The 27,788-nt window shown below is 41.2% G+C and overlaps 1 protein-coding gene across 1 annotated transcript; it reads left to right on the plus strand.

Annotated features, from left to right (window-relative positions):
• Nucleotides 1–6,737: 6,737 nt before the first annotated feature.
• On the plus strand, nt 6,738–27,377 carry LOC308661328 (fructose-1,6-bisphosphatase isozyme 2). Its single transcript, XM_081316251.1, has 7 exons — nt 6,738–6,985; nt 11,721–11,883; nt 14,367–14,459; nt 17,413–17,553; nt 19,103–19,240; nt 24,950–25,069; nt 26,603–27,377. Exons 1-7 carry the CDS (start codon nt 6,813–6,815, stop codon nt 26,795–26,797), a joined length of 1,023 nt encoding a protein of 340 aa, XP_081172377.1. The 5' UTR covers nt 6,738–6,812; the 3' UTR covers nt 26,798–27,377.
• Nucleotides 27,378–27,788: the final 411 nt, after the last annotated feature.

A 27,788-nucleotide genomic window follows, 5' to 3' on the forward strand; every position in this document is an offset into this window, starting at 1 on the left:
AATATATATTAGATTATGAAGGGCACTTTTCAGCAAATCTGAGACCAAGTTTAATTTTGGATTAGTCCCTTATCTAAATATACTAATATATGCCAGTTGTGATTTGTTCAATTAAATCTGTTCACCAAATAGAAAGATATAGCACTTAGCACTTAGATTTATATACTGCTTCATAATGCTTTACAGCACTCTGTAAGCAGTTTTCAGAGTCAGCATATTGCCCCCAACAATCTGGGTCCTTAGGAGGATGGAAGGCTGAGTCAACCTTGAGCCAGTCAGGATCAAACTCCTGGCAGTGAGCGTGCAATACTGCATTCTTACCACTGTGCCATCACAGCTCTCCTATGATAAGAGTCCAGTCAATGGCTGGACTCATATTTCAAGTTTAACCACGAATACTAGTTAAGGCAAATACATTTCATCACAATCTTCTCCTCTTCTTCCTAGCCCAGGGGTAGGCAACCTTGGCTCTTTTATGACTCGTGGACTTCAACTCCCAGAATTCCTGAGCCAGCCATGCTGGCTCAGGAATTCTGGTATTTGAAGTCCACGAGTCATAAAAGAGCCAAGGTTGCCTACCCCTGTCTTAGCCATTCATGTAGCAGCATTTTTCAGTGGAGTGAACCAGAGGACTTAAGCATGAGCAAATGTCAACAAACATGGTTACATTAACTGGAGATGGGGAAAATACATGAGACTTGTGTTTGGATGACATGCTTGATGTATCATGGATGGTAAACATACTGAGCTGGAGAAGGGGCCAACGGGTGCATTTGACCTAGCCTATGGCCTACAGCTAAGCATGGCATGTGAATGTTCATATGATCTACTCTAGCTTAGTCTCCCATGCAGACATCTTGATACGGGAGTCAAGTGCCATTCTGAGTGATAGTAACAATGTAGACTGCCTGCAATGGGAAAGGCATGGACTTCTGCAAAAATTGTTATTAAAGAATAACAACACACACAAGGGGACAGCAGAGGCTTACGTCATACTGTATCATCTTCCCTACAAAGATTTATTTAATTAACCATTTTTATAACTTGCCCCAATCCTAAAAGGTGGGTTTTTTTTTCAAATATAGAAATCCAACCATTAAAGAAAAATATAAAAATTCAAGAAATTCATTAGACACAGGTGCCGTTATTCATTCATACACTGGGACTGAAGGCCCATTGAAATATATTTGCTTTGGGGGCTAATACATATCTCCTGTTGGAGAGGGTACCAAATTGTGGGGTTTATTGCAATGAACTCTTTCTGGCTCGTCCACACCTTTCTCCTCTAGTACTACTTTACATTAAAAGGGCAGATTTTCCTCGACAGCTGAAACTTCGTGATTTCCAACATTTTCAAGGGCGTTCCTCATCAATTCTGCAGAAGAACTAATTTTACACAATTTTAATGCATGTAAATGGTGTGGATGTCCTCTCTTCATGGGACTGTGAAGATTTCTGCTTCTGGTGAGGGAGCTGTGGTGTGTTGTCAACGATAAATATGTACTGTATATGTAATCACCATTGTAGAATTAACTTTCTTATAATTTATAGCTACAATTAAAACCCACAAGATTCTTTATTTGACAATACTAAATGAATGCCAATATGGATTCATTGAAGCAACTACCCCATTTATTATTTTGCATGAGCAAAACCAGAGTTGTATTTTCTAGAATGGATTCAGAGTCAATCTACAGAAAACAATGTGACTTTTAAGTAGTTACATCTAATTTCAAGCCTATTTATTTTATAGACATAGTGGGGCATGCTTCAGTTGTGCTGAGAAGTGGTTGAGCCTGGTTAGTACTCGGATGGGAAGCCCCAAGATATTTCTGAGTACTAGAGTAGGCAGAGAAGTTGAAAAACAACTTTCCAGAAGAAAATAGCAAATTGCTTCCTTACAACAGGGGTAAGATGGACTCTAAGCAAAGTTAGATTTGGTGCTGCTTGAAGGTTTCTCACTGTAGTACAGCCGTTGAGGTTTTATCAATGTGAAAAAGCCCTGGATACATGATACAAAAAGGATGGATGGTTTCATCTAGAACACATGTGTCAAACTCACTGTGTCATGTGACATGTTGTGACATAACAGAACTTTTTTTGCATTGCTGGAGCTGGGGTGGGTGCAGCCTCCACATGATGTATCTGGCCCATGGGCCGGCAGTTTGACACCCCTGATCTAGAACAACCAGATCTGGGCTAGTTACTAGATGAAAGTGTCTCTTTGCTGATATCTTGTAGCCATCTGGATATTTGTAGACCAAATCTTGTAGCCTCTCCTTGTGCTTCAGATCTCTAACCAGGCAGATTTCTTTAGGTAGAGCAATTTTGTCTCTATCTATTTCAACTTGATAAACCCTTAGATTTTCATTAATGCATCTCCATCATTTTTGGTGGGGAAAAAGTAAGCTATATTTGTCCTGGAACAGTGCCATAAAGTTCAAGAAGGTCATTGTATAATGAACTGCTTGAAGATAGAAAGCTTGGTTCCACATTAATCTGTAAACCTAAATCATAACCATGAAGAAGAATAAGTGGGTGTCATAGCCATAACTAGGGGGCCCATAGGGATGGAATCAAAAAAGTAAAGATGGTGGGCAGTTACAAGCTTGATGGAAACAGGATCAGAAAATTGGTATTTCCATAGTAGATGAAAATTTGGTTAAACAAATTAGAGATCAAAGTCCTGCACATATAAGAAGGATATACAGTATAATGCATTGATAGAAATAGACTCAGAAACGGAACTTGTTAAAGATTGTATGATAAAATGGGCCCAGAATATTCAAGAATCAATAACGATGGATACTTGGGAAACAATCTGGGTCAGAAATGTAAAATTTACACAGGCACAAAATTTAACAGAGACTTTTTATAAGATGTTTTATAGATGGCATTTAGATCCTAAGAAATTGGCATGTATGTATCCAAATTATCAGCCTAAATGCTGGAGGTGTGGTTGTGATGATGCAACGTATTATCATATATGGTGGACTTGTAAAAAAGTTAAAGCTTTTTGGATTAAAATTTGGTGGAATATGAAGAAGATATTTAAGAAAAAGATAAAGTTTTCTCCACAATTATTTTTGTTGGGTATTACTATAGACTGTACTGCTATAGAAACTAAATTGATGTTGAATTTAATAACGGCAGCAAGACTTTTGGTAGTGCAATATTGGAAGAAGGAGGATTTGCCTACTATAGAAGAATGGACTTTAAAAGTTTCGAACCTGGCAGAAATGGCAAAAATTTCAGCATATTTGAAAGACCATTCGCAACAAAGATATATTTTGGAATGGAGAAGATGGATCGATTATATTCAAAATAAATATGGGACTAAAAAGTTTCATTTAGCATTTGAATAAGTATTAGATTTATAAGATTTATTATTATTTACTTATTTTTAAGGAGAGTTAAAGTGCAATAGGATTTAAAGTGTTATTATAGTTAGTTAGCATATTATAGTTTAAGATTGTTAGGGTCAATACCCCTCTGGGAAGTCGGGGTGGGGGTGGGGGGGAGGGAGGGGAAATTGGAAAATGTATCTGTAAAACTCTTTAATAATAAAAAAACAAGTACCGTATTTTCCGGCATATAAGACGACTGGGCGTATAAGACGACCCCCTACATTTCCTGTTAAATTATAGGGTTTGGGCTATACTCGCCGTATAAGACTACCCCTCTTCCAACGCACACCAAATAAGAATTAAAAAACATCAGATTTGATTTTAATATGGTAATTCTAATTCAAATGTTTATGACATGCAGGTACTTAGTAGGAAAACTGTCACAGTTACATCAAACATGTAAACATAAAACAGTGCAAGTGGATTAAACATAATAATAATAATAATAATAATAATAATAATAATAATAATAATAATAATAATAATAATAATAATAATAATAATTTGGAAGTGACCTTGGAGGTCATCTAGTCCAACCCCCTGCTAAGGCAGGAAACCCTATACCATTTCAGACAAATGGCTGTCCAGTCTCTTCTTAAAAACTTCCAGTGTTGGAGCATTCACCACTTCTGGAGGCAGGTTGTTCCACTGGTTAATTGTTCTAACTGTCAGGAAGTTTCTCCTTAGTTCTAGGTTGCTTCTCTCCTTGACTAGTTTCCATCCATTACTTCTTGTCCTGCTTTCAGGTGCTTTGGAGAATAGCTTGGCTCCCTCTTCTTTGTGGCAGCCCCTGAGATATTGGATCACTGCTATCATGTCACCCCTCACCTTTCTCTTCGTTAAACTACACATACCCAATTCCAGCAACCGTTGTCTATTTTCCTAATTCACTTTTTCACTTTTCCTAATTCACTCTAAAGCTTTCCCTGCGCAGAGCCTTAAGTAACACCAATTAGTGCAGGTTCGCATCCCACCAGGCTCAAGGTTGACTCAGCCTTCCATCCTTCCGAGGTAGGTAAAATGACCCAGATTGTTGGGGGCAATAAGCTGACTTTGTAATAATGCTGCTTGTGGGGTGGGTGGGGGTGAAAGCCCTAATAAGCAGGCATATATATAGAATGAAGGCTATTGCTAAGCACATTGATTTGTGCTTTAAATTGTAAGCCGCCCTGAGTCTTCGGAGAAGGGCGGGATATAAATGGGATTAAAAAAAAAAAGACCAAATGGGAGATCCGCTCCAGGTTTTCCAGCCAGCCCACCCAGTTCCTGAGTCAAATGTGTCCTTAGAGCTAAGCCGCTGCTCTGACTGCTGCATTCCCCACCTGCCTTTCAAGTTGGGATGCAGCTGCTCTTCAACTTTAGAAGGAAAGATGGCCAGACCCCAGCCTGTAAAAAAAATCACAGACTGCAGCTTCTTCTCCAATTGGTCCCGCTTTCCCTGTGCAGACTAAATGGGAGATCTGCTCCAGGTTTTCCAGCCAGCCCTGTCCCTAAAGTTTCAGCACCCGGCGTATAAGACGACCCCTGATGTTTGAGAAGATTTTCATGGGTTAAAAAGTCGTCTTATACGCCGGAAAATATGGTAAAGATGATAGCTATGACTGTGATTGAAGCTGTGCCTTTTTTTTTTTTACAAAAGGTGCATGTGCAATGCATGTAACAAAAGATGAGATTTTGATAATGTGGCCCTGGCTACCATCTTGAATTTCTTGATAAACCTTGCAAATACCCTTATCTATATAAGAAGAAAATAGAGTGCAAATTTCTACATAGGAAAATATGTAGACAGTAAACAACTTAAGAAACACTTGTGTGTCTGCTGTTTGACTTTACCACCTGCTGAACAATCCTGTTTTAAAATTCAGATTCATAATACAATATGGAAGATTTCAAGATTTCTAGGCCAAAACTGCCCTGTGACATTTTTATCTGGGATGGAACAGCAGATTACCCCCCCCTCCTCCCACCCTCAGAGGAGCTGCTTCTCAAAGTAAACCAAGTGATTTTAGAACAAGAGTTGGAAGAATAAAAAAAGTCTCTATACCTGGCATTAAAAATACAACAGCAAGAAACCAATTTGCTGTGCTTTTGTGGAATCCAACAACTTTTGTCTGATTAAGCAAGGCTATCCCTGTTCTAGGCATGTTGATAAACAAAAATTGGGTAGATTTGGAAAACAGAAACTCCTGTGTTAGAGTAGAAGTTAGGCATTCCTAACACCCCCAGACTGGAACCAATCCAGGAATTGGAATCCCCTTCATAATTACAATACTATTTGAAGCAATGCTGAAATGGGCTTTGAATATTTGACTCAACTCCCTGGACTACAACTCCCATCATCATCCTTCAGCATTAGCCAAACTGTCTAAAGTGGTGTCTAGAGTGGGAGTTCTACATCTGGAAGAAGACATGTTTTCCACTTAATACCATGGTTTGATAAAGCTACAAACTCTTTAGCTGTTTTGGCAGGACCATATCTTCACAGTTTTTCTTGGAGCTAAATGTAAAGCTCCTTTGAGCCAAACTCTGAGAAAGTTCCCCATTTGCAATTTGATGAACAAGAGGCAGCTGCTCAAAATGTCATCCTGGCCAATGTGTAGCTTCTGCCTGGAATTGGGCAAGATGACTACAGTATCTCTTTCTTTCTTCTATATTTAAAAGGGTGGCACTCAGATCAAAGAAGTTGCCAACCTGTAGTGAAGCAGATAATATAGGTCAGGGACAGTCAACCCTTCAAGGTATGCAAGGTCACGAAACAGGAGTCACTAGAAGCCCTTCTTTAAGGAGCTTAGGGCATTGTAACAAAATCTTCAAAGTCCATTAAAGCCTCTCCTTACTTGAACTTATATCTAACCCAGTCGAGATGGACTTGTTTTGTGTTTCTGCCTCATGCTTTCTACTTTCCCAGGACTCAGATATCTTTTCTGTAATGGTTCAACATTGCCTTCCCTCTACTTCCCTGAACCAAACCCACATTCCGTCACAGATAGATGCACTTGCCAAGTTTGGCAATAAATGCTTTGAGAGTTTACAGCATAGACCACCTTGCTCACATTGCTGATTTCCCACAAAATGAGATGGGATTTAGAGCCATTCATTAATTTTATCTTTATACCATGTTCAGCGCAATCACAATTAATTGTGCATTTACTTCAAAAGGGTAATTTGTTCAGCTGGGTAGACGTTGCATTCTTGCTGCTTTGAAGATCCAGAGGAATTGTGCAGCAGGTCTATTTTGAGCATTCAGGTCACATGGGTTCAGGAATCTTTTACTAATCCATGCTTGGTGTGCCACCAGCTGCTTCTCCTTAAAAATAAAACTACCGGCAAACAGCAGGAATCAGGAGGGGAAGAGAAAAACTAATAGATTCTAACCAAGAAAACCGGTCCAGCTTTCTAGCCAACATGTCGGATCAAAGCCCCTTTGAAACAGATATGATAACCCTGAACCGATATGTCATGGAGAAAGGACGACGGGTGAAAGGGGCAACAGGAGAACTGACCCAGCTTTTGAACTCAACGCTCACTGCCATCAAGGCCATCTCATCAGCAGTCCGAAAAGCAGGTCTTGCACATATGTGAGTAGCATAGAGAAAGGGAGATGTGGATCTGTATTAGAATGTCTTGGATGAGATCTGGGGAAGGAGGTCTATTTTGTATAATACATTGAACAAAATCATTGAGATAAGAGTTCCACGTGGCTGCAATGAAAGAAAAACAGCTATGATGGCTAACATATGCTGAGTTATAGAAGCCTCTCTAAACTCACTATTGATTTTGGTTTGATATAAACAGATTTTGATCAAATTCGGGTACCTCTGCTCCATTAATATTATAATTTCAAGGAGAGAACAAAGGTTTCAGAAGATAGCAAAACCTAATACCAGGATCTGAGCTGTAGACTGATAATGTACTAGCATGTAGTATGCATTCATTTTAATATTAGTAATATAATTCAGCAAACCAAACAGTAATGTTAACTCAGGAATAATCGGATTTGCCTCTGTGCTATTTCTGTGACTGAGAGGTTCAAACAAAATGGTCCATAAGCATGTCAGCGTAATGATCAGGCCAGCTAACCTGTTTCTAATGTGATAGGAAATGCATTCAGAGAAGGATTCAGAATTGTGCCAAGTGGCAAATTGCACTGTGTTCATTAACAGGTTTGATGTCATTGCCAAATCTCGATTGTCTTCCAGAAACCTGATGGCATATTTTTATAATTTCAGATGAACATGAATGAGTTAATCAGAGAATAAGTTGCCAAAATGCAATCTTGTGCTTCCTAGCCCAATGACTCAGGGCAACTGATTTTCTTGAATTTTTTTTCTTATAAGTTTACAAAGAGGGCTTTGGCCTTGAAGGAAGAAATCAAATAGCAGAAACCCTTTTGTTCCCATGCCAGCCTTTGAGATTGACTCTTATAAAAGTCAGAAATGCTATCCAGAAAATGGAAAAAGGACTAGGATTGGTCATGGGGAAGGGCTATATTTGGTTCCGAAGATCTTAAGCCTTTTCTATTAGAGAGGAACTGCAGTTATCCTTTCACTGCTTGCAAAGGGATGTAATTAAGTGGAGAGAGAGACAGAGAGACAGAGAGACAGAGAGAGACAGAGACAGAGACAGAGAGATATTTCCTCATAAGCTCATTAATGTGCATTGAATCAGTAGAAACATATAATGTTAGTTGTTATTATGTATTATTTTATTGTATTTATTATTCTACTGAGCTTGCATGTTGTGAACCATCCAGAGATGTATGATTGAGGCAGTACAAACATTGGTTAAATAACTCGCTAAATTCTGCTGCTCTGATCATGAAGCTTTATTCTGCCTTATTACTGAGTCTTGTAGTGTAGCTACAATTTCTTGTGACAATTGAAGGGCAGCATTTCATGGAGTGCCCTGGCTTCATTTTTCTTCTTTAACATATGATGGAATGCGACTAGACAAGAATAAATGGTACCTAGATTACAGACCTTAGTCACCTTTCAAGTTGCCCAAGGGACAAGTTGTCAGTGCAAAGAGGCTATTTCTGAATTCAGGTCTGCCAGTCTTCTAGAAGATGGATAAACTTGCGTGGAAAAAATAGACCAGCTGACAGGATGATGGGGCAGAGGAGAAACTTGGCTGAAATAGAAAGGAGCTCACAGAGCTGATCAAAATTCTCTCTCATTTCATCCTGGATCCATTTAGTGCCTTCCAGCAGAGTTGACCATGGAAACGGACCCTATCACAGTATTACAATGATTGGCATTTTACAGAATCAGTTCTGGACATTTAACACTGAAGATGTCAATAAGATTGTGCTAAATAAAACATGGAGGATACAAAGGCAGACTCATATATTAAGGAAGTGGTTTGCAACACTTTAAAGCACATTCCTCCTATATATGCCTTATTTCATGATTGCTGTGGTAAAAAGATTCAATAAACTGAATATTATCCTTGGTCTCCAATTAACCTCTGGAAATGCCTGGGAGCACATCCACATCCTCAGTGCTTGCAAAAGGCCATCAGTATGGTCCTTCTACATGGCCAATGGCAAAAGACTGTGAGAGGTACAATCCACATCATGAGATGTGGCCCTTGGGCTCAGTTGGGCCTTTTGCTAACATACCTGGCACCCAGCTGTGTAGCAATGGCCCTGCCTGAGCTGCTCGACACCCTCTCAGGGTTGACGGTGGAGTTTCCCAGACTTATAGTTCTGGGCGACTTCAACCTGCCTTCCCTGGGAGAGTCGTCAGAGTTAGCTCAGGAGTTCATGGCTTCCATGACGGCCATGGACCTGACCCAAATAATTCAGGGCCCGACTCATGGGGTGGGTCACACTCTTGACCTGATTTTTCTATCTGGTCAATGGTTGGATGATCTGGGAGGGGGCTTGCCAACTATTGTCCCCCTGTCATGGTCCGATCATTATCTCCTGCGGCTGGTCTTCCGCTGTGCCACCCCCCGCCGCTGGACTGTGGAACCGACCAGGTGGTTCCGTCCCAGGCGCCTAATGGACCCAGAACGGTTCCAGATGGTGCTTGGGTCTTTACCTAGCTCCCTCACTCACAGCCCGGTTGATGCCTTGGTGGATGCCTGGGAAAGGGCGGCCACCGAGGCACTCGATCGTGTTGTACCCTTGCGACCCCAGACCCGGCACAGATCCTGTTGGGCCCCATGGTTTTCTGTGGAGCTCCGGGAGATGAAGCGTCGGAGACGGGGTCTAGAGAGCGGTTGGAGATTCACCCGGTCTGAATCTGACTGATTGTGACTAAGAGCCTTTACAAGGTCTTATCTCACTGCGATGAGGACGGCAAAGTCTAATTACTTCGCTGCCCTCATCGCGTCCGCAGATAATCGCCCAGCCGCCCTGTTTAGGGTGACTCGCTCTCTCCTTAATTGGGAGATGAGGGAGGATCCCTTACAGGGACGGGCTGAGGAGTTTAGTCATCATCTGGTGGACAAAATCGCTCAGATCCGGACCGGTTTGGACTCTGACTGGGCAGAGTCAGGCATGGAGGAATCAAGCGGTCTTGAGCATGTTGTCTAGACTGAGTTCGATCCTGTTTCCCCCGATGATGTGGACAGGATCATGAGAAGGCTGAGCTCCACCACTTGCTTACTGGACCTGTGCCCCTCCTGGCTGGTTTATGCGGCTCAGGAGGAGACACGAGGCTGGTTCCAGGCAGTAATATCTGCTTCCTTGAAGGAGGGTATCTTCCCTGCCGCCTTGAAGGAGGCGGTGGTGAGACCCCTCCTCAAGAAGCCTGCCCTGGACCTGGCTGTTTTAAATAACTACCGTCCGGTCTCCAACCTCCGCTTTTTGGCGAAGGTTGTTGAGAGTGTGGTGGCACATCAGCTTCCTCTGTTCCTGGAGGAAACTGATTATCTTGACCCATACCAATCGGGTTTCAGGCCCGGGTACAGCATGGAGACGGCATTGTCCTAGTCCTTTTAGATCTCTCAGCGGCTTTCGATACCATCGACCATGGTATCCTACTGCGGCGTCTCAGGGGGTTGGGAGTGGGAGGCACTGTTTTGTGGTGGTTCTCCTCCTACCTCCTGGGCCGCTCGCAGTCAGTGTTGATGGGAGGGCAGAGGTCCGCCCCGAGATCTCTCGTTTGTGGAGTCCCTCAGGGGTTGGTCCTCTCTCCCCTCCTGTTCAACATCTACATGAAACCGCTGGGCGAGCTCATTTGTGGTTTCGGGGTGGGGTATCATCAGTACGCTGATGATACCCAACTTTTTCTTTCCACCCCGAACCAACCCAGTGATGCCCTCGCCGTGATGTCCCGTTGCCTGGAGGCGGTCCGGGTTTGGATGGGGAGAAACAGGCTTCATCTCAATCCTGCCAAGACTGAGTGGCTGTGCATACCGGCATCTCGGGTTAACCAGGTTGTTCTATCACTAATGATGGGGGGTGAGGTGTTACCCCCCGTCGATAGGGCTCGCAACTTGGGCGTCCTCTTGGATTCATGGCTCAATTTCGAAGACCATATAGGAGCCGTGACCAGGGGGGCTTTTGCCCAGCTTCGTCTGGTGCGCCAGTTGCAGCCCTATCTGGACCGAGATGCCCTACGCACAGTCACCCATGTACTCGTGACCTCCCGGCTAGACTACTGCAACGCTCTCTACATGGGGCTGCCCTTGAGGACCACACGGAGGCTTCAACTGGTGCAGAATGCAGCCGCGCGAGTTGTTATGGGAGTTTCCCGATACTCCCGTGTAACACCTCTTCTCCGTGAGCTGCATTGGCTTCCGGTTGCCCTCCGGGTGAGATTCAAGGTGCTGGTAATGACCTATAAAGCTCTAAATGGCTTGGGTCCGGATTATCTAAGGGAACACCTGCTGCCGGCATCAACTTCCCATCGTCCTGTGCGCTCCCACAGGGAGGGCCTTCTCAGGGTGCCGTCGGTTAAGGAGTGCCAGCGGGTGATCCCCAGGGGGAGGGCATTCTCTGTGGAATGATTTACCGGTGGAACTTCGGACCGCCCCCGATCTGCATTCATTTCGCCGGGACCTGAAAACCTGGTTTTTTGATCTATCAGGCCTGGACTGAAGGGGTTTTAGCTTTTAATATTGTTTTAATTGTTGGGCTTAATTAATTTAATCTATTTTAATTTTATAGTATTTTTATATTGTATTTTATGTTGCCCTGTAAACCGCCCTGAGTCCTTTGGGAATAGGACGGTATAAAAATTTAATAAAATAAAATAAAATAAATAAATAAATAAATAAAAATATGAAGAACATCCATTTGCTTTTCTTAACTTCGCTCTTTTTCATGTTAGTAATCACCTTGTGGGGTTTTTCCCTCCATAGGTATGGAATAGCAGGAAGCATGAACGTGACTGGGGATGAGCAGAAAAAACTGGATGTGTTGTCCAATTCTCTGGTTATCAACATGCTCCAGTCCTCGTACAGCACTTGCGTCCTGGTCTCTGAGGAGAATAAAGAAGCAATAATCACTCCAAAAGAAAAGAGGGTCAGTATGTGGTCTAATTAAGGGGGAAGAGAGTGATCCCTCATTTAGCAGCAGGGGGCGCAATTGAATCGTGGTAGGAAAAAAGAGATTTTTCCAAGGGGCTCCAAAGAAAAATGTTAGACTGCTCTGAAGCTGAAAATGTCTGGGGGCAGAGTTGACAATCTACAGTTCCAGAACTGAATGTTGCTTCATGCAACATGCAACAGATAACACTGCTCCCAAGCTTCCAAAACTGAATTAAGACTGAACTGCTTAAGCTGAAGGAGAAGTTAGTCTGAAAGAAAAACTTTCTCATATTCATATCGAACTAAAATGTAGGACAGCATCCAAACATCGGGGGTGAGCCTGGGGTTGCTAACCCAAAGCTAAATTGCCAATATGATCTGAGCTGATCCCAACCTCTTGGAGTCACCTGACCATATCAGCAACTGGATGATCAGTGAAGCATGCCAGATTGAATCCATGACAAAAACCATGTCAAGATAAGAACATAGAACATAATAGGGTCGGAAGAAACCTTAGAGGACTTCTAGCCTAGTCACCTGCTCAAACAAGATGTCCTATACTCTTCCAGACACATGGCTGTCCAGTCTCTTCTTGAAAACCTCCCGTGTTGGAGCACCCACAACTTCTGGAAGCAAGCCATTCCGCCGATTAACTATTCTCACTGTCAGGAAATTTTTCCTTAGGTCTTTCTTTAATGATCTTCCACACAGTTACTTCTTGTCCTGCCCTCAGGTGCTTTGGAGAGTAGGTCCACCCGATTCTTCTTGGTGACAGTCCCTAAGACAGGGGTGTCAAACTCAATTTCATTGAGGGCCGCATCAGCATTGCGGTTGCCCTCAGGGGGCTGGGTGGGTATGGCCAGGGTGGGTGTGGCCTACTGGGTGGGCGTGGCCAGCTCTACATTGTTCACATCAAGGGTGCCTATGGGGGCCTAGGCAGGAGTGGGACAGATCTGAGGGTCTCTGGCTGGAGGAGGGTCTCTGGGCCAGGGCCAAGGCAGGGGGGGGGCGTTCCCTCACTGTTTCCAGGATGGCTTTGCGGGCTGCATGAAACCACTTCGTGGGCCGGATCCGGCCCCCGGGCCTTGTGTTTGACATGTCTGCCCTAAGAGGCTAAACATTCCTTTAAAAACAGTATAGCTAAGGATAGCTGGAGGTTGCCTCTATTATTGACTAGGGAAAATGACATTGTGATGACACAGAATAACAAAGAATGCAGGATTTAGGTACGTGTAAGGAAATGCCTGAGCCTTATTCTGTACTATGATAGGCAGGATACTTGCACTGGGCCACCCTACAATTAAATGTACACCACGTTCTACCAGCAAATAAGCAGTGAACTATTATTTTACTTGGAAAGACGTAGAGAAATAAAATAGCTTTCCATTAATTGAATGAGAACTGGTTAAAAACCCCACCCCCACGGCCACCCTGGTCAGGATAGATTTTCCTATCTGACAGTTACATATACTTTTGCACATATTTTGTGCACAATTCACTTGGAAGGGGAGCAGGAGATTTGAAAATATGAAGTCTCCGACTTTTTGTCAAAAGAAGCAAAAAATGAATTTATTGATTTATGAATTGAAGATTTAAAAAGATGTGGATTAAATGTGGAGGTGAATAAGAATGTTCAAAATAAGGTCAGAAGTAATTTGTATTTTTTTTTATTTTAGTTTCCTTTTCTTGCATTTTTCTGGGTTTTGGGGGGGGGTTTGTTCGTTTCTTTTGGTTTGTCTTTTCACATATCTTACATGAAAGTTCTCAATAAATATAAATGAAAACATGGAATCTCTTCCCTGAGATTCTAGTTCAGCCTTGAAAGGTACCTGACATAATTTCCAAAATGAACCATGGAGAGAAATAAATACATTACCTTGTATCCAAGGTTGGCTTTGCATTACCAGTACTTACTGTACATAATCTCTCTGGTGAAAGTCAGGTGCTTGATTTCATTGCTACCCTATTGCAGTTCCCAGTTTCCCTGAAAAATTGGATCAGGAAGCCGCCAAGCTTCCTGAAATAATATTTGATACCGCAGTTGAAGAACTGCAGAAAAAAAATATCTTTAGCTTCTGGCAATTTACCAGAAACAGCCAGACAAGAACTGTTTTATTTCCCTATCACATTTTCTTGTTTCTCTCTCTCTCTCTCTCTCTCTCTCTCTCTCTCTCTCTCTCTCTCTCTCTCTCTCTCTCTCTCTCTCTCTCTCTCTCTCTCTCTCTCTCTCTCTCTCACAGTACAAGTTGTACTATATAAAAGTAGTACAATACCGATTCCAGGCATCTGGTATTGTATCATATAATAGTCTACTTTTCATCATCCCTCTGATGTAAAAATGCACTTTTGGACTGTTCTTCTGCGTAAAGCAGATTTCTCAGAACTGCTAACTTTCTAAATTAGCTTTTACTAAACTGTGAATGAATAATGTATCTGCTAATATCTGTTTTAAGACTGCTTTTGTTTCTCCTCTTTCAGGGTAAATATGTGGTGTGCTTTGATCCACTAGATGGCTCTTCCAATATAGACTGTTTAGCCTCAATAGGAACAATATTTGCAATTTATAAGAAGGTAAGCAGCTGAAAAGAATTGGAATAGTCAATAAGGTAAAGGTAAAGGTTCCCCCGCACATGCGTGCTAGTCGTTTCCGACTCTAGGGGCCGGTGCTCATCTCCGTTTCAAAGCCGAAGAGCCAGCGTTTGTCCGAGGACGTCTCCGTGGTCATGTGGCCGGCATGACTAGACGCCAAAGGCGCACGGAACGCTGTTACCTTCCCACCGTAGTGGTCCCTATTTTTCTACTTGCATTTTTACGTGCTTTCGAACTGCTAGGTTGGCAGAAGCTGGGACGAGTAACAGGCGCTCACTCTGCTACACGGCACTCGGGATTTGACCTGCCAAACTGCTGACCTTCTGATCGACAAGCTCAGCGTCCTAACCCACTGAGCCACCGCGTCCCTTTTGGAATAGTCAATAGTAATATCCAAAAAATGCAGAACAAATATCTTGTAATATCGCATTTTATTAATGCCATTTATAGATTGCCAGAAAAAAACATTCACTTTACGGAATTTTCCCTCAAACTGATAGTCGTCAAAGTTGTTGAATTTGTGCGATACCAGGTTGAAGAACTCCTTGGTGAAACAAGTCTAGGAAACAACTCTGGATCAGATCCTAATATACGTTCAACCAACCCTATAAAATCTGATGTTGCTGGCATTAGTTCCTCACCTTCTCAGGCAGAGAGGTGAACTGGAGTTATGGTGGTTGATCCTCTTATCTTCTTTATATAAGACATCTTATATTCTCACCGCTGAGCCACATTTCTTCAATCAATTATAGTCTGTGACCCCCAAGACAGCTAAAGTAACAAACTTGAAATGGCAGGCAGGTTCTTCCATGTTTTCTTGCTTTTAAATAATACAGGTATTCCTTGACTTACAGCAGTTCAGTTAGTGACTGTTTGAAGTTACAACAGCACTGAAAAAAGTGACATGACCATTTTTCACACTTATGACCGTTGCAGCAACGGATGCATATCGTCCCAGGGTCACGTGATCCCTTTTGCGACCTTCTGACAAGCCAAGTCAATGGGGAAGCCAGATTCACTTAACAGCCTTGTTACTAACTTAACTGCGGTGATTCACTTAACAACTATGGCAAGAAAGTTTGTGAAATGGAGCAACTGTGTCAGATTAGCAGCAGGTATTTTGGGCTCAGTTGTGACTGTAAGTTGAGGACCGCCAGTATCTGCAAAAGGCATCTGTGATCTTCAAAGTAATTCTATAGATGCAAATTGCATATGAAAGAGATTATAAATACCTCATCAATTAATGGTTGCAAAGTATTGGAAGTAAAAATCCATTTTTGGTTGGCACCTTCCAAGGTGGCCTAAAGTGTTTTGTTGTATGTCGCTTCAGGAGCTTCTCACTTAAATGTGCTAGTAAAGTCCCCCCCCCCCAAAAAAAAAGACTCTTTGAGATCTGTAATGGAGTGTCCCAGGAAATTGAAGTGTTCTGATTGTCTATGCATGTGCATGCCTCTGAGTCTGTATTGGTTCGTAATTACTGCCTGGACATTTCCCACAGTTTTCTTCCCAAGATTTTGGAAATAGTTTGTTATTGCCTGTTTCCTAAGGCTGAGAGTGATTGGCTCAACTCACCCAGCTGACTAAAACTCCTTGTCTCTAGCCTGATGCTTTAACCACTACACCCAACTGGCTTTGATATTACTTTGTCTTAATTGTGTGTCCTGATGTGACCAGCATGGGCTGTAGTTTATTAATAATTGATTGGAGTGTGTTGAACTATGAGCTGTAAAGTGACAAACAGTGGTCTTTCTTGTTGTAATCCTCCCTGGAACTTGATCTGGATCTATTGATTTGTATATGGATCTTGTTGGATGGATCGTCAGTCTTCTGACTGCTGTCAATTGAGCATCTCAACCTCTGAGTGGGTCAGGATAAATGAAATAATGGTATAATGTACAGTTTGCCTATAGATTATTGATTGGTGTTGAAACAAGCAATACTAACATGGGAAACAGACTCTGCTGCGGAACACTTTAGGATGCTCCATCCTGTGTATATTAAAACCAGATTGCTCTTCCCTTATCCATACATTAGGGAAAAGAAAAAAAACTAGAAGGCAATATATGTGATATTGCACATATTATATAGGTTAACATCAAATCCCAGGAATATGTTCCAATCTTTTGGTAGAGAGATATAGCCCAGCATTTCTAGTAAAAGATCAGATTATACCTAAAAGTTATCTGATCAATTTAGGGCAGAGTCCTGATTTGCTAAGCCTTTTGCACTAATTATCTGGAATAATGATTAAATAACCATCTAGCATCACATACTCTTTAACCTTTTGCAGTTGTGTTCTTCAGGCTGTTCTGAATGTCTGAAATTGTTCCAGATTGAGTGTGGTTTCTGGCAATCTGTGCATATTATAACCTGCACTTTGTTATGAAACCAATCTTAAATTGCCAGAGAAAATTTCAGTATATTCCTATCAAGCCCCAATAAGGTTTGAACTCACATAGTGTGCACCTTTGACCTAAAAAGATTTGTTTCAGAGGACATTTTCCATTGATGGCTAGCTGTTATTAAACGTGAGCTTATTATTAGCCATTTGCAAATAGACTTAACACAGGCATTGAGTCTCACAGTGACATTTGGAATACGTAAAGAGACAATGCTAAAGGACTCAGTGTTTCATTTGATGATTCCTGTTATTGAACATTGATTATTAACATGGGCAAGTTACTTCAGTTTATGACTTGACTTACAGCTGGTATATCTTTACTGTTAATGTTCTTATTTGTAATTTGGCAGTATTTGTAGTTCTATTATATTTACTGTAAAAGCCTCTTCAAGTCTCAGTATATCAGACATACTGTAGTTCCAATCATTAAGAGAAAGTCCTATCCATACATTTTAAGTTTCTTCCCTCCAATTTAAATTTCGAAATAGCAAATTATATGGACAGTGCTTATACTGCATTTTTTTCTCCTTTTAGACCTCTGAAGATGAGCCTTCTGAAAAAGACGCCTTACAACCTGGACGCAACATTGTCGCTGCAGGCTATGCTCTATATGGCAGTGCAACGCTGGTTGCCCTTTCAACAGGGCAAGGAGTGGACTGCTTTATGTTGGATCCGGTATGATACAAATACTAAGCAGAAGTATGCTTTGGTTGCTGTTTCATATCCCATAGGGAAACCTACAGAACTGTGGTGGTGGGGAGATAAGGTGTTTATAATATAGAGCAGTGCCCCCACAACCTTTTGGGCACCAGGGACCAGTTCTGTGGAGAGTGTTTTTTCCATGGACTGGAGGGGGCATGATTTCACATGCTGTCTGCATCCCACAGATGGTGGTTTGCTTGTTTGTGCGGCCCAGTTTCTGGCATGCTGTGGCCTGGTGCAGGTACACAGACCGGGGGTTGGGAAGCCCTGATATATAGGCCATTCTGAATGGGAGCTAAGCTTCCTGAACTGGTTTTTGGCAGTATAACATCATTATATTGCCATGGTGGCAAAATGATTGCTTATGAATTGGCATGTACAAATCATTTGGATGAGGCATGAAATATATTTCTGGGTCTGGTCCTCAAAAACTACAGAACAGCTGATATGTTTTTTTACAAGGCTTCTCCAAAGTCAGAACAGAAGAGTGACTGCATGCTACCTTAGCTTTCAAAGCAGTGAAACCAAGAGGAGTTTCGTCAAATGAACGAACAACATTAGCTGCCATTAAAAAGAGTTTGAGAAACATTATGTGGAAATAGCAGCTGATAAAAGGTTTCAAACATATTTCATCAAGCAAGGGAACACTGAACTGGAGATTTAGGAAGTGAAAGCTGCTTTATTATCTGCCACATAAAAATGTGGCCAGATTTTAATTAAGCAGAATGTGCAAAAACTGAATTATTTTCTAATTTGCTCACAATTTTGCTAGGAGGAAAAAAAAACAGAACTCTCACTAGAATAGTGTTTCCTGCTGATGCTAAACTGGAAGCACATTAGTTTTAACTTGACGTAAAAAAACTTTACTGACTAGTCTGAAATTTTAGCTTGAGTCTGCACTGCTTTAGTCGCTTTCATTTCTAGTGGTGATCCCTGTCTTTTTTTATATCACTGTTGGAATATATTATCAGGAGAAGTCAAAACGTAGACTGAGATGTATTGGTCAGCTTCTGGGAGGTTCTCAGAAGATTGGTAAAGGTTTCTAAATCCCAGAATTATCAAAACTTCAAAAGCCTTTCCTCCCAATTATTACATTATTGAAAAATAATGCTTAGAGAAGGAGAACCCCCAAACTGGTTTTTTTAATGAATGTGCCTTTGGATATCCTTATCCTTAATTCTTAGTTTAATGGTCCATCCTACTATTTTGAATCCTGGGCACCAGCTGATGGACTATACAGGGTCTTCCACTATAGAACAAAGTAGACAGTGCAGACCTGAAATCTATTCACAAAATCTCTAAGATGCTTATGACTCTATGCAAAGACAATTAAAACTGCAGAGATTTCTTAGAATTGACTATCACTAAGTTCAATTATTTTTATTCCTTTAAAAGTGAATAAAATTGAGTTTTGCCTGATTGCTTGAAGGAATGGGAAATTTTTACAGTAATAATTCATTAAGATGGTGTGTGAATTAATAGTATATGAATAAGCTCCTTTATTTATTTCTTCTGTTTGTAGGCTCTTGGTGAATTCATTTTGGTGGAAAAAGATGTGAAAATCAAGAAGAAAGGAAAAATCTATAGTCTTAATGAAGGTTATGCAAAGTATTTTGATCCTGCTGTGACTGAGTATTTACAAAAGAAAAAATTTCCTGAGGTAATTTATCATTTGTCTGCTATTAATCACAACTAGTAGTATTTGGTGTATACATATTTAATATAGTTTAGCTTCATATCTCTCACCGAGAATTTTCATTACAGTTGCATTAATGCATTCAAGGAGAAAAGGTGTTGTCTAAATAGTAGACCATTTGTTTTATAAATGGATTGAATCTCATTTTATGGCTTCCACAATAGGTACCTATTTCCCATTTCAAAATAACCAAAAATACTTTTGCTAGGTAATTAGAAAAGCCTACTAAGGCCAGAGGGGGGAAAAACCAGAAAAAAGGGAGTTTAAGGACTGCATGTGCCCTGGGACATGAGGTTGTTCTAACCTGCTTTAGAGAAAGAACACAAAGACAGTAATATGTAGATGGATTTATTTACCCTACATGGGAACCAATCCTTTGATGTTTCCTATTCCAAATTCATGAATAGGATGCTGTATAATATGGTAAATTTGGATTCTGAACCATACTTCTGTAATTGTGTTTTTAAGGTTTAAGTTTCCTTCCTTAGTACTTTTCCAAGTGACTTTAATAGACTGAAATAAAATTAGTCTTGAAGGTGAAGGCTTGTTCTCTGAGCTTGTGGGTTGGTTTCCAAATTTTTCGTTACCAGGCTAGGTAATATCTTCAGCCAAGTTTAGTGGGCCCCCTAAACTCCACTGAAGATGTTACCTCGCCTAATAATGAAATGTTCAGAAATCAATCCACAAGTTCGGAGGACGAACCTTCACCCTCATCCTATACCCGAGCTACAGATATTCACCACTATTGCAAAATTAATCTTACAAAGATATACATGGTTTAAATCAGCAGCAGATGGTTTTTGTGTGCTTCTCTCAACTGCAAGAGCAACTCACCTCATGATTCATTTTTCAGCCAAATAAGAAACCTTCAGAAAAATGTATTTTTCCCCTGTGGCTTTAGTTGCCCAGGCATATTTGTCTGATTCAGAACTTGACCTATAAACTTGAATTTTGCTTGTGAAATTTATCACAAAAGAATCAGAAACAAAAACCAGGAAATGACTTCACTGTATTATAAAGTATCTGGATTTTGGTGACTTTGCCTTTGTTTATACCTGTTTCATAATCACCTGTATATTTAGTGCAGTTCATGGGCAGGAATTCCATGAAACCAGCAGGTGTGACTTTGTTCAGTTTACTGTAGTTCAGGATGACATTATTTCACATTTTCACACACACATATATTCAACTGAAACCAGGACAGCAGGGAAAGAGAAACAGACAGGGACTTAACCTATTGTGCCTTTTCCACAGCGACTCCAATTTAGACTGAATCATCTGGTTTACTTACTTTCTTTTACACAACTGTACAATATTTTTATAATTTTTTTACAAAATTGAACAGACAGATCTGTAAATCTTAGACAGTCACTGAAAAGAGGGCTGTGATCCTAATCATAGTGTTGATTAAATAGCGTATTGCAGTTGGTTGTGGTTTGTTTCATTGGATTTTTTTGGATAGGTACTTAAATGATCTCTCTGTGACTGGCATCCCTTAATTCATTCTTTCTCAGCCTTTGCACCCATGATTGTAGAATCAACACCCAAAAATTCTAGTCAGTGATGGCCATTGATGAGAATTTTGAGGCGTGGAATAGAGAGAAGGCTGAAAAATGTCATAGAAGGCTGATTTTGTGTAAGAATATGCTGTATTTTTCTTATCTGATAAGGTGATTAGCTATCTAGGGTAGAAAACAATGGGCATAGTAGGAGTTCCTAAGCCTTGTAATCTGTGTGTAGATTAGCTAAAACCACTGTACTTGTTCTGTAGGGGATTAACCAGTAGAATTGCAGTGTTATCTCTCCACAAAACTGTGGAGTTGGATAAAAAGCATGTAGGTAGCTTTTGCCACCATTGTGTTGTAAGTATGATTGTAGAAAAATTGGTAGGAAATGAGATTACGATCTTACCGGTATTTACTCTATAATCTTCGTCTTCGCTGTACTTCTTACATCACTGTCAACTGTAATGATCAGATAAACATTGCTATTAAGTTCTTAAGAAGGGAGAACTGAATTCTCCCCCTAGATCAGCCAGATAGCTGGCTGTGGAATTCTGGGAGCTGAAGTCCACAAGTCTTAAAGTTGTCAAGGTTGCAGACCCCTGACCTAAATCAGACTTTACGGCAATTATGGCAACTTTACAACCTGTGGACAACTCCCAGAATTCCTGCGCCAGCCCTAGATATTTTATAGCTTTTGAAAGTCCCACCCATGCAAATTGCCCCATGGGTTGCTCGCTGCATCTTTCTTGTGTAAAATTGTTTCAAGGAAAAGGAAACTTAAGCTTAAGCCACTGATCTGAAGCCAAAGCTATCACGTTATTTTAAAGAAATACAATTGAATCAAGGAATAACTTTGAAAGCTGTCTGTTGAATTGATTTTCAAACCATCTTTTTGGAGGAAAAAAAAGATATCACTTTTATTCCACTTGCTGAAAGAAACCACAAGACATAAAAATGATCTTTGCTGATATTATAGAAGAAATTGACTTTTTTCCCCAGTAGATCCTAGTTCTCATCCCAAACACTTAAAGCCATTTTCAACAGGTGGCTTGAATGATATTGTGTTATATATGAGATTGATTGTTGCTAATACAGGTAGTCCTCAACTTATGAGCACAATTGAGCCCAGCATTTCTGTTGCTAAGTGAAATGTTTGTTAAGTGAATTTTGCCCCATTTTACAACCTTTCTTGCCACAGTTGTTAAATGAATTGCTCCAGTTATTAAGTTAGCGACACAGTTGTTAAGTGAATCTGGCTTCCCTGTTGACTTTGCTTATCAGGAAGTTGCAAAAGGGGATCACATGAACTCAGGACACTGCATCCGTCATAACTATGAGTCAGTTGCCAAGAATCTGAATTTTGTTTACGTTAGTCTGGGGATGCTGCAACGGTCATAAGTGTGAAAAACTGTCATAAGTCACTTTTTTCAGTGCCTTTGTAACTTTAAACGGTCACTAAATGAATTGTTGTAAGTTGAGGACTAGCCGTATTGGGTTATATGAGATTGATTGTTGCTATGTTGCTTCTTTGGGGGCATGGAATGGGGTTTAAAATTTGTTTGGGCATATACTGTATGTGAAGATGGAAAAGGAGATGAAATATATCTCTGTTTTTCCGCACATTGTAGAATCATCTGTTTTGAATGATGTGGTGGGAACTTCCTTGAATACAGGTGCAAGACTACAAAGCATAAATGAAAATTAATATAATACTCTGAAATGTCTGCATGATGAGGAGTTGCTCTTTAAAAATGAGCAGACTGGAATGGAACCAACTGGCTTACTCAGAACTCAGGTTCTATCCATAAACTGTGACTTTTGTTTGAGAGAATAGAATAGAATAGAATAGAATAGAATAGAATAGAATAGAATAGAATAGAATAGAATAGAATAGAATAGAATAGAATAGAATAGAATAGAATAGAAGCTGAAAGGGACATTGGAGGTCTTCTAGTCCAGCCTCCTGCTCAAGCAGGAGAACCTACACCATCTCAGACAAGTGACTGTTCAGTCTCTTCTTAAAAACCTCCAGTGATGCAGCACCCACGATTTCTGAAAGCAAAAGCTGTTCCACTGGTCAATTGTCCTCACCCTCAGGAAGTTTCTCCTTAATTCCAGGTTGCTTCTCTCTTTGGTCAGCTTCCAACCATTGTTTCTTGTCCTGCCCTCTGATGCTTTGGAGAATAATTTGACCCCGCTCTTCTTTGTGGCAGCCCCTCAAATACTGGAATACTGCTATCATGTCTCCCCTATTTCTTCTTTTCTTTAGATTAGCCAAACCCAAGTCCTACAGCCATTCTGTGTATGTTTTAGTCTCCAGGCCTTTAGTCTCTAGAGCATTTAGGAAATCTCAAATGGTAGAATTCTATCTTTCCAAGTGTCCAAGCTATTCCTGGAAAGGAAAAATGAATCATTCCAAACCATCAATCATTATCTGTTTCTTTTGTCATGTGAAAGGGAAATCTATGAGTTGTTCACTTGGAGTGGTGAAAGTGGCTTGGAAAGTAACAAAATAGGAACGGAAAATTGCAGTGGAAATTCAGAAGGGCAATAGAGCAGCACTTCCCTATTTGTACTCTTGTCCACTCTCTATCTCATTCTAACTTAAATAAATCCACAGGCTCCATAAGTGCAATAATTTAATGCATAATAATAACGACAACGACAACAACAACAACAATAATAATAATGATGATGATGAAGAAGAAGAAGTTGGAAGGGACCTTGGAGGTCATCTATTTCAACCCCCTGCTCAGGCAGGAAACCCTATACCATTTCAGACAAATGACTGTCCAGTCTCTTCTTAAAAACTTCCAGTGTTGGAGTATTTACAGCTTCTGGAGGCAGGTTGTTCCACTGATTAATTGCTCTAACTCTCAGGAAATTTCTCCTTAGTTCTAGGTTGCTTCTCTGTTTGGTTAGTTTTCATCCTTTGCTTCTTGTCCTGCCTTCAGATGCTTTGGAGAATAGCTTCATTCCCTCTTCTTTGTGGCAGCCCCTGAGACATTGGAACACTGCCATCATGTCACCCCTCATCCTTCTCTTCATTAGACTAGACATACCCAATTCCAGCAACCGTTCCTTATATGTTTTAACCTCCAGTCTTTGTTGTTCTTCTCTGCACTCTTTCTCAGGGCTTGAAAACATTTAATACTATATAGTCTGTTTTGCCAGGGATATAATATTGCACTGGGTCAGAGATATTAGGGCAGTGGTGGCAAACCTTTTAGAGACCAAGTGCCCAAACTGCAACCGAAAACCCACTTATTTATTGCTGGGTGCCAGGTGGGCGTGGCCCACTGGGTGGCTGTGGCTGTGGTGGTCATGGAAGATTTGGTGGGTGTGGCCAAGGTGGGTGTGGTCACCTCAATGTTGCTCATGGGGACACCTATGGGGGTGGGCAGGGTTCGGGGAGTTCCAGGAGGTCTCTGGCAGGTGGGCAGGAGACTCATCCTGTGGGGTGAGGTGAGGCAGAGTGGGGGTGCTATTGCCATGGGGCAAGGCAAGGGCTGGGGCAGCTGCTGCCTGACACCATTGGCCCCTGCACATAGAGGCCAGCGAGCACATGGGGGCCAATGGTGTCCGTCAGTAGCCACAGCCTGCCAGCCCCTCGACAGGTGTACTCTGGGGCTCCACAGCCCATCACCAGCAGTTCAAAGAAGCAGCCTCCAAGATGGATGGTTGGCCAACAGCAGAGGAGGTGATGCAGTGGGTCGTGCCTGGGAAAAGGAGAGCATGTGAGGCCAGGAGGGACAGGATGGGCGGGAGGGAAACCAGCCATGCCAGGATGCATTCAGCCATGTGGGACCTTGGCAAATTAGCAGGCGGCTGGTTGAAGAGGGACAGTTGCCATCTCCAGGGCATGGTGCGTGTGCCCACAGAGAGGACTCTGAGTGCCGCCTCTGGCACCCGTGCCATAGGTTCGCCACCACAGTATTAGGGTATGATATTTTGCCACATTTGGATTTCTGCCAGCCAAAAAATTGGATTGATATGAAACTTATTTCTCTGTCCAGAATTCCACGGATACAGGATTACTGGAATTACAGACTAGGTATTTCGTTGTTTTTCTTCCCTCTGAATTATGCCTCAGATTAGGTTCGGGTTTGCACTAGGCAATGAGTATGAACAACTCCATTCTGATATAATCTGTATTTCTGCTTTACAGGAAGGAATATCTCCTTATGGGGCCAGATACGTAGGCTCCATGGTGGCTGATGTTCACCGTACCCTGGTGTATGGTGGGATATTTTTATATCCAGCTAACCAGAAAAGTCCCAAAGGAAAGGTAGGCTTTTAATTTAAATTGACTTATTATAAGAAAGTACAATTTTAATGAAAAAGGTGGACATTTTTGTTCCTTGGAAAATCAGGATTTAGAATTAGAGAATCAATTGACACAAGGAATCACAAGGAACCCATGAATGCAGTAAAAATTAAGAATAGGTATATAATAAAAAATGCATATTATTATTTAGTAAATGTATATGCTGCCCAATTCCCAGCAACACTTATTATTTGGGGAAAAAAGCAATGTATCACAATATGCTATATATGTGAGTAAATGTGTTTAGGATTACTTTACACAGTTATTAGAAAATTAATCATAGCACCACCAGCAGAGACTAATATGAAAACTATATGTCTTCATTGTTTAAATAATGGCATTTGGCTTGTGGCTTCAACCAGTCTTTGAGTCTGCTGCTGCAATTTTCTAAACCTTGACAAGGTCCTCATGAATTCAGGATTTCTCATTTTTAGTTACTGTAGAAGGTGATAATAATGTGAAATTCTCTGGAGAGAGTAAAAGTTGATTTTAAAAAGCAGAAGAAATAATTTGTTTTCTAACATGTTCATTAATAGGTTTTCTTAGTTAGTCCTGGAACATTTTAAACTATAAATTAGTGTTGTGCAGGTTTACAGGTCATTTTGAAAGCTACCTAGTGAAAAAAATCCAAGTATACAATGGTTGAACTACCGTGTTTCCCTGGAAATAAGACACACCCTGAAAATAAGCCCTAGCCTAATTTTTTGGGGTGGGCCTAATATAAGCCCTACCCCAAAAATAAGCCTGGGGTGATGGGCGTGGCTAGCACAAGAAGTGGCGAGCGTGCAAGGGCCGATGGTGTCCGGCAGTAGTCGCAGCCTGCTGGCCCCTTGGCGCAGTATGCAGGTAAGTTCGAGCACAAAGGCAGAGGCAGGGGGAGGCAGGCGATCTGGACATCCTGCATGGCTGCCTGGCTCACAGGAAGCTTGTGGGAGGCTTGCGGGCGGCACCGGCAGCAGGCAGAGGAAGAGGCACGGGGGAGGCAGGCAATCCCAGCGCAGCCGCGGGCAAGGTGAGAGACAGTGAGATGGAGTGGGCAGCACATCAGGATTGCTTCCCTCCCCCCCATGCCTCCGCCTGCTGCCAATGTCGCCGCACAAGCCTCCCACAAGCAGGGCAGCACATCTGGATTGCCTTCCTCCCCAAAATCTTAGGTAGAATTTATTACCAGGGAATAGTAGGATTAGATCTGGACTTTCTGCATGTAGGACTGTTACAAAACTATTGTTCTTCCTGATCATGCTTACTCTTTGCTGCAGAAAATACAATTCGTGTTCCTATTGAAATGAATTGGAAAATTAATTTGCACTGCATTGTATTTATTAGTGTTGCGATTTAAAAAAACCCAGCAATGCAAGGTCTTCAAAACTGACAGTTGATATATGTATGAGTGTTTATAAGTTGCAAAACTGTTGTGATTAGATATAAATTCTTCAACTGCTTCTTAAATAGTTTCAACAAAAGAGACTAATTGGTTTTCCGCTTCTATTCTAGCTGCGGCTCTTGTACGAATGCAACCCCATCGCTTTTATCATTGAACAGGCTGGAGGAATAGCTACCACAGGCACAGAGGCGGTGTTGGATGTAAAGCCAGAGTCTATTCATCAGAGAGTCCCTTTCATTGCCGGTTCTCCCGAGGATGTTCAAGAATACCTTGCCTTTGTACAGAAACACCAGAAAAGCAGCTAGTGCAGTGGTGAGATTCAGCCAGTTCACACCAGTTTGGCAGAACCGGTAGCTAATTTTTTATTGCCCAGGCCCAGAATGGACTTCCGGAAGCAGCATCCACACAGAGAACTGGTCATTCACATATTTGAATCCCACCATTGAGCTAGTGGCCCTCTAAAGTGCCCCATCTATTTGCGTTTCTATTATGCTCCAAAAAAATATGAAGCTGCAAAGTGAAAGAAATGTCCAATCTGATGATCACAATAAGAAAGGCATTGTTCCCCTATTTTTTTTAAATCCTTCCTTTAAATAAAAATATCAAGTTGAACATTTTTTAAAGAAAAAACAAGAATAAAACAAAGATCTTTTTGAATGAATTGAGTACCATGTTTTCTGAGACAAGCTTTGCATGTGGAAGTTCACTCCTCATGCTTAGCATCAGGTCAGCTAAATCAACTCACTCATTGCCCTCTCTTGTGACCTCTGGGGTAATGGGTTTATCTCTCCATTTAGACTTGATCAAAACAATAAAAATATGGTTTTTTTCCTAAATAGTACGTCGACTCTGTTGGGAATTTTGCATTGCCAGCCTGGCCTAAATCTGTGCAAATTAAAATGGTTTTTCATTATTTGTTTCTTGTTTTGTTTTTCACATATATTTTGCAAACCAAACATTTAAAAGTTGATTTTACCTTCAACCAGCTAACACAAATAACTCATATATTTTTAAAACTCTCCCAATTTGTTTCCCCCCCAAAAAATATGAAGGATTGATTGTTGTGCCTATATAGCAAGATGATTCTGGTACCTTGACAAAAATTTAAAGAGAGATTCCAGAGCAAGAGTCTAGTACTTAACTAAGGTTTACTGTTTCTATTCAGTTTGGACTTGTTTAGATCCTTGGATATGACCCTACTGCTGGATAATCATGTAACCACATCTAGAAGAACTATCTTATTCCATGGAAGATTTCCAAATGATTCATGTTGTTCCTATTTTATGTACATTTGGA

This window comes from Vipera berus (genome assembly GCF_964194415.1).
Source record: "Vipera berus genome assembly, chromosome: 2".
In the NCBI taxonomy this organism is placed as follows: domain Eukaryota; kingdom Metazoa; phylum Chordata; class Lepidosauria; order Squamata; family Viperidae; genus Vipera; species Vipera berus.